Source organism: Zophobas morio, unplaced genomic scaffold (genome assembly GCF_036711695.1).
Source record: "Zophobas morio isolate AGI-343-1 ecotype UQ-CSIRO unplaced genomic scaffold, CSIRO_AGI_Zmor_V1 ptg000038l, whole genome shotgun sequence".
Taxonomy (NCBI): Eukaryota; Metazoa; Arthropoda; class Insecta; order Coleoptera; family Tenebrionidae; genus Zophobas; species Zophobas morio.
Genome location: NW_026972143.1, coordinates 3,572,670 through 3,580,230, shown reverse-complemented (window position 1 = coordinate 3,580,230; position 7,561 = coordinate 3,572,670). Strand labels below are relative to the sequence as shown.

General features: G+C 32.6%; 1 protein-coding gene across 1 annotated transcript; it reads left to right on the top strand.

Annotated features, from left to right (window-relative positions):
* Positions 1 to 2,203: 2,203 nt before the first annotated feature.
* On the top strand, positions 2,204 to 3,870 carry LOC135139971 (cytochrome P450 6a2-like). Its single transcript, XM_064070340.1, has 5 exons — positions 2,204 to 2,209; positions 2,369 to 2,513; positions 2,580 to 3,347; positions 3,399 to 3,650; positions 3,704 to 3,870. Exons 1-5 carry the CDS (start codon positions 2,204 to 2,206, stop codon positions 3,868 to 3,870), a joined length of 1,338 nt encoding a protein of 445 aa, XP_063926410.1.
* Positions 3,871 to 7,561: the final 3,691 nt, after the last annotated feature.

Sequence of the window (7,561 nt, the reverse complement as noted above, 5' to 3'; positions counted from 1 at the left end):
TTTTCATAATCAAAAATTTAAAATTTGTTCAAAATGGTAAAGTTTTGTAGGGAAAATGGATTCTGCAATTATGCTCCTCCTCTCGGTCTGAAAACGAATGAAATTCATCAAATTCAGGTCGGGGCAGGTATAGGTGAGGCTTAATCTTTGGCTTTCTTTTTCACTTAATAACAACACAGTGACTCAAGAACTTGAGGAACCCTAACGTCTTGGTTCTGAAATAACTTAAAAGAGTCTTGGGAACCCCTGATATTTTTTGTGTTTAAGAGTAAGTTAATTCAGCCAATGGAAAAGGGTCTCTGTGTCTTGTGTCTGAAAGAATTTTGGTCCATGGTGATGTTCGTTCTTGAAAGTTTTATATAAAACAAGAATAATAAACCTCTACTCGCTGGCTAAAAGAATCCGAAAATCTTCTGGTCCGGTATTCTCTTTCTGAAAGAACGTTGGTTCTTGGTACTTTGTTTGATCCTGAGGAAACCTAACCTCTTGGTTCTGAAGGAATTTAAAGGAAAGAATCTCGGCGATAAATTTGTGTTTTGTTTTTCAGAGTAAGATAATACGGCTCGATTCATTGGGTAAAAGAGTTTTGGGGTGTTTATTTTTTAAAGAATCTTGGGAACCTTTGGTGTTTTTTGTGTTTGAAAGATTCTTGGGTGCTAGTTTGTTGAAAGAATTCTGAAAGCTTTTGGTTGGGATTCTAATTTTGAAAGAATGTGGCAGTTTCTGAAATAATTTAAAAGGATCTTGGAAGTCTCTGGTGTTTTATCTTTGAAGGGGCCATTTTTTCATGTATAAAAAGAATATTGTTGCCTCTGATATATTTTTGTAAAGATTCTTGGGTTCCCTGGTGTTTTTTTTTTTTTTGAAAGAATGTCAAGAACCAATTTCTTCTTTCTTTTAAAAAATCTTAGGGACCTCTCGTATTTTATTTTTGAAAGAATCTTTGGAACGCCTGTTTTTTCTTCTTGAAAGAACCTGGAAAAACCCTAAGAGCTAATTTGTATTTTGTTTTTAAAAATAAGATCATACAGCTCGATCCACTGACTGAAAGAATCTTAAAAGCTTCTGGTATTTTGTTTTTGGAAGAAACTTGGCTACTGGAATTTTGTTTTTGAATAATCTTGAACCTGGTTTCTTGGGTTCTGAGAGAATTTAAAAGAAATTTGAAAACTCCTGATGTTTTTGGTTTTTGAGTGAATCTGAACCAATCTTGTTGAATTTTGATGTTTTTTGAAACAATCTTATGAACCACTGGAGTTCTTTGTTCTTGAAATAATGTGAAAAAATCTTGAGAGCCAATTTGTATTATTTATTCAGTTTTTGGAAGAATTTAAAAAAATGTTGGAGTCTAATTTTTGAAGTAATCTCAACAATTTTCAAATTGTTTTACAAGTATGTTATAAATGATCGAAATTAATAACTTTGGTGTTAAAACAAAAATCAAATTAAAATTATTGTTCTTTGTGGTATGATCACAGCATAGATAACAATTGTTATCTATGCTGTGGTATGATTTTCGATTGTTAACGACATCTGAGGTATGCAACCAGTTATTCACTGGCGTTATAATACGTGATATTACGAAGAATGGCGCTGCGTTAGTCTGTTTAAAATTCAATCCATGCCCTTTCCCTATTTTTCATACTGAGCAAATAAAACACCAAACTGATTTAAATTATTTATTTTTACATTCAATAAACATACCATAACATTACATTTTCAAAGACACCAATAACTCGAAAATGTAATTACTCCTAAACGTGCTGAGAAAAAGTCCTAGTTATTCCTTGTGCAAATATAAAACGAAACATCTCGTAACTAAAAAACAACAACAACAGAAATTTCGCCGAAACAAAAATTCCCTCAACAATCATAATCGACAATTTGTTGTGTGTTGTTTGTGTTTTTGTCATGTGTGTGTGTTCCATATGAGAAAATCTGAAAAGAGCTTAAGCGGATTTTGTTTCTTTTACAACGGCGACATTTATTTTACATTTTTTTATAATAATATTTCCTTAGAGCAGCACTCGCACACCCGAAATTGTTTGTATTCACGCTCACTCATTATATAATTTGTAGCAACAATGAGGGCGACAGAGATAAAAGATATATGAGAAGATATTTCAAGTCGAACGAAACTATAATGATAGGTAACAACAACATAAATTAATGAATTTTACTAGACAATGTGTAATTTATGATTATGAAGGTGGTTGAGCCACGTCTAAAACTAGTTCAGAAGCGATATTCCAGTCAGCTTTAAAGTTACTTTAAACGAGTATTTGAGAAAATCATTATGTCATTTTTATTTCTGGCCGTTATTTTTACAATTTTTACCATTTTTACTTACTTTAAACGGGTATTCCAGTATTGGAACAAAAAACAACTTCCAAATCTACAACCCCAAATACCATTCGGCAATTGTCCCAATTTCGCTAAAGGTAAAGAAAATCTAGGGGTGGAACTAGCCCACTTGTACGCCCAAATAAAAAAGGAAGGTTGGAAACATAGCGGTATCTACATTTTTGCTTTTCCAACATATATGCCTGTACATCTCGACAATATCAAAAACGTTGTAGAAAATGATTTTGAGCATTTTTGTGACCGTATGGTTGGTGGAAACCCGAAAACAGAGCCCTTGCATGCTCATTTGTTAAACCTAAAAGGCACACAATGGAGAGATATGAGAACTAAACTACGTCCGAGCTTCACCGCAGGAAAAACAAAGATGATGTTTGATATTATAAAACAATGTCAAGATTGTTTAGTCAAGAAAGTGGAGAATCTCGGCTCCGTTGAAGTAGTGGAACTTTGCAAAAATTTTACCACAGACGTGATTGGGTCTTGTGCCTTTGGACTCGACTGTAAGTCTATGGAAAACGAAATTTCTCCTTTTAAAATTTACGGTCGAAGAGCTCTCCCCACAACAACACTAAGTCGCCTAAAATTAACATTTTTTTCTAATTTTCCAAGACTCGGCTCATTTTTGAATATTCGCACTATTGATAAAGATGTGCATGATTTTTTCATGAATTTGGCACACGAAGTGATTGAATACCGGGAGAAAAATGGAAACACCCGTCACGATTTCATCCAGTCATTAATAGAAATAAAGAAATCCGGTTCTCTAACTGTTGAAGATATCGCTGCCCAAACTTTTGTGTTCTTTTTGGCTGGGTTTGAAACGTCTGCTCTTTTAATGACTTGGACGTTGTACGAACTTGCGAAAAATTTAGAGATCCAGGAGAGACTTCGGGATGAGATTTGTGACGTCTTGGAGAAATTTGATGGAAAAATCAGTTACCAATCTTTGCAAGAAATGAAATATTTCGATCAGGTGATGAATGGTGAGTTTCTGGGTGCATTCGCAAGAGGAAAAACCCAAATTTATTTTTTAGAAACCATGAGAAAATTTCCTCCGGTTCCGTTCGTCAATAGAGTGTGCACAAAAGACTACAAAATGCCAAACGAAGACACTATTATTGAAAAAGGGACGGCTGTGGTTATACCAATTTTGGGAATCCATCGCGACGCAGACTATTATCCTGATCCGGAAAAGTTTGACCCGGCACGATTCAGCGAAGAGAATAAAAAGAAAATGCATAGTTGTGCGTACATTCCTTTTGGAAAAGGGCCTAGAAGTTGTATAGGTACATAATTAAGTCTAAGTTTGCATTTATTTCAAATTTTAATTGAATTTTAGGTATGCGACTCGGCCTATTACAGGCCAAAGTCGGTTTATGTGGCCTTGTTAGAAATTTTCGTTTTACACTAAACGAAAAGACACCAGACGTTATGGGACTAAATCCAGGCAGTTTGTTTTCTTCCCCAGTAGAAGAAATTTGGTTAAATGTAGAAAAATGTCTTTAGAACTCATAAAAAATTGTTCTATGTAATATTTTTTGGTTTTTGGTACTAGTGTAAATAACCAATGACATTGATTGCAGTCGTATACTTTCAAAATCCACTTCACTAATGAGAACTTTTGAACATTCAGTATATCCTTTCAAAACAAAACATAGCAAGAATATCATTAATTAATTTAATTAGTTTAGTGTACGATTTCCAAGGCTGAAATGACGCAAAATGTGTGAGAAGTGACTCTGTAGATGACGACGTACACAGAAAAATATTAACAAAAACACCAAAATTTTATAAAGCAGGCCAGTGACGAAATAATATATTGTATACAATAATAATGTACTGGAAGAAGTCAATCTCTCAACTATGCGTCAACCGCGACCAACTGAAAATTTTTGGAGTTTCTTGAATAATAAAGACTGGGAAGCAGAAAAGGTAGCAAATCTTCAAAGAATAAATTCCCAGGATCCGCAAGAATGAAGCAACTTGGTGATTTAATTTATATTGTTACGTCGAACGGATGATTAAAATCGGCGTGGGTTAAACTCAACAATTTATTTCTCAATAATTCAAATTTACACGACTGATTACACAGCGATTGTGTACAAAATAAATCCGGCGTAACTTTACTGTATTCTCGTGAACTGAACCGAAGGTGGCCTCTATTTAAAGCCATACTTCCCTTCTAGAAATTCCACAGTCGAGGTCTTTCTGGACTCGCGACTTCCGCTTCCACGTTTTTCTCTGGCCGTCGTCACCGACAATGAGACATCATCGCCGTGCATACTAGAACCCATAGGCGTCGTACCGGGGCGGGGGTTTCGTTCGTAACAATATTATTTTACTAACATTTTTTTTATTTTGCACGTTTTCCTAGCGATCATTATTCAATAAAACCTTGATTTTACAGTTCTAAGTAGCATTCGTTGCTTATGTTTTATAATATTAGGTATACCATTTGAATTACAAATTATTATCATTTTGTTGGAATTAGTTATTTAGTAAATAATGTTTTTATAAAAATTGTGAATTGTCGACAGTTGTACTTTGTGAAATAAAATTTAATAATAATTTCTTTTTCTGTCTACAAAGTTTCATACAGAGTTAATTTGACGGGGCTGTTTTGTCGGGAGTTATTTTGTCAAGAGGTATATTGTCGCTAGTACCGCGTCAATTCGTCGCGCAACAATTGATCGCAAACAACTGATCGCAGCGTCACGCAGAGACAACTGGTCGCATGCGACAATTGATCACAGGCGAAAAATGATAGCGTTTATGGAGAAAATAAGTAATTGTTATGAATGAGGAAAATAAAATAAAGTGCTATATCCTCAAAAATTTCATTATTTCTAAAAAAGTATCAAAATAAATACATACGAGTTCTATAAAAACTGTAAGTATTAGGCTCATTTCCGACTAAACCAAAGTGCAAAAAAGTGAAAATATTGTAAAATAATTTTTTTAATGCTGACACATATTTCGTCGGTATGCTACTGTTATGTTCATTTGGATTATTCGTCTTATTAATTAGACACTCAAGTAAGTGATTCTTGCTTTTTTTCTCACAAGTTTAAAGTTTGTCAATTAAACGAGTGAAAAAAATAGCTTTCAAAACGTGTTACACGCGTCATTTTTTTTAATAAAAAATGGCTTTAAAATTATTACAGCTGTCAAATTAAAAATTTATAGATTTATCAATGAAATCGTGAAAAAACTCTCATTACAGTTTTAAGTGAAAAAGTATAATTTTCATTACGTTTGATAGTTTAAAAAATTAAATATATATATTTTTTAATAAATTTGGTGCAAAGAAATTTGAATTTATATATTAACAATTAATCTTGGAGTTTACTGCATTCTTTGCAGATAATTTTTTGGTCACTACAAATTAGTTCTGGATTATCTTTAAGGTGATGTTATCCGTTTAGTTTTCAGTGAATTTACAGTAGATTTTGTTTCACAAATACTAGACAACTAGTTGGAAACTGAACTCAATTTTTTTTTTTACAATATCTTTGATATGCTATTAGTGTCCGGAACTTATAAAATTGGAGAAAAAATGACCTGTTTTGCTCTAATAAAATCGCAAATATGCTCAAAATCACACTAATATTAGGTCCGACTGTGCCGACTATAGTTATAAAATTCACATTAAAGTAAGTCATGGACATTCTTTGAAGTCTTTACTATAATATTTCAAAAAAAATAAAAAAATCGCGATTTATAAAACTTCATAATTTTGATTTAAAACTGATCATGTTTGAAGCTTTATTTTATTCGTTCCATTTGCTGTCTCTTACTGCGGTCTCTCTCGGATTGGGGTCTAAACCCACCGAACGTTCTTGGACCGATGGGATAATTTATTACTTCCGACATCTTTTCGGTGACAAATTTAATCTTTGCATAAATTTACTTCAGTCAGTGCTTCAGTGTAGTTAGTGAACTCGTTGTGACCATTGAAATATATAAAGAGTAAATTTTGAAATGGGACGAAAGTCGAAGATTCCACTTTCAAAGCCACGAAAAAGTCGAAAAAACTTTTATCAGAATTATTATGTCAAAAACGTACTAAAACAACAAACAAAAAATGCAGTTTAATCATCATTTGATTAGTTTTACTATTATTATGCTTTTATTTCCTAATTTCTGTACATATAAATATTATTGATTTTTAGACCCGCCGCTGTTTTTATACACTTACATAAAGTGTAAGTCAATGTTACTAATAGAAATTTTATTATTGTTACTTTATATAATCACCAATCCTATTGCTTCTCGGCTTTTTGTCAAAGATCAAAGTGTATTACCTGAAAGAATTTTATTTTGTTGAATAAAAGATTACCATAAACCTTATAATTAGCCGGATAACCATTCAGTATACACAGGTAATTTCTATACCTCTTTAGTTTGAACTTAGCCGATACTAACCAGCTAGGGAACCAGTTATAATTGAAATATGTAATCCAAATAATTGAAGTACTTAGTTTTAAGTAAAACAATTGAGTATATTTATAAATACGCATAAATAAAAACGAAACAAATTATTGGTCTCTAGTTTATTTTATAATTTGCATTACATCATGACATATAGGTACGTACTGATGCAGAAATTGGTGATTTTCTCGTTGCATTTCAGTATAGGGACACACTCAGTAGAACCATTTGGACACTTAAAATTGATTTTATTTTACTTGCCACAAATCTTTTTAAGTGTTGCGCAAGTGATTGTTTTGTGTCCGAAAAATAACTGCATTTATAATTATTCGGCTGAGTGCTTTTTTTGTTGTAAATCAATCAGTTTCCCAATTAGATTATAATTGTTTGGTCTTACTATTTATTGTCTTAATTTTTCGAAGTTCATTTTTGTACATATTCAGATTTTTATTTCTTATTAATTTCTTGTGGTCACTTTTATAAACTCGTATATGAAAATTGAACTGTTGACGAACGAAAATCGAACAATAATACACGACAAGCGGGTGCCGAACTGTTCCAGAGATTATGGGTGTCATAAATTACACCCCAGCTTTCCTGAGTTTCAACCAGCTTACTAGTACTTCTCGTCTTTATTTTTCTACACGCAAACTTCTTGTGAAGACAATAACACGGCAAAATTAAAAATCCGACAGTTTTCATTTAGCAAACATCCCCTTAATCCATGATAAAAGCAAAGATGTTTTTTCATTCAGAACTTTTTTGA

Excerpts from the sequence above, each read along its gene's own strand:
- LOC135139971 (XM_064070340.1), top strand. Across the intron at positions 3,348-3,398 it reads TTTCGATCAGGTGATGAATG|AAACCATGAGAAAATTTCCT; the intron begins GTGAGTTTCTGG and ends TTTATTTTTTAG. Across the intron at positions 3,651-3,703 it reads AGGGCCTAGAAGTTGTATAG|GTATGCGACTCGGCCTATTA; the intron begins GTACATAATTAA and ends ATTGAATTTTAG.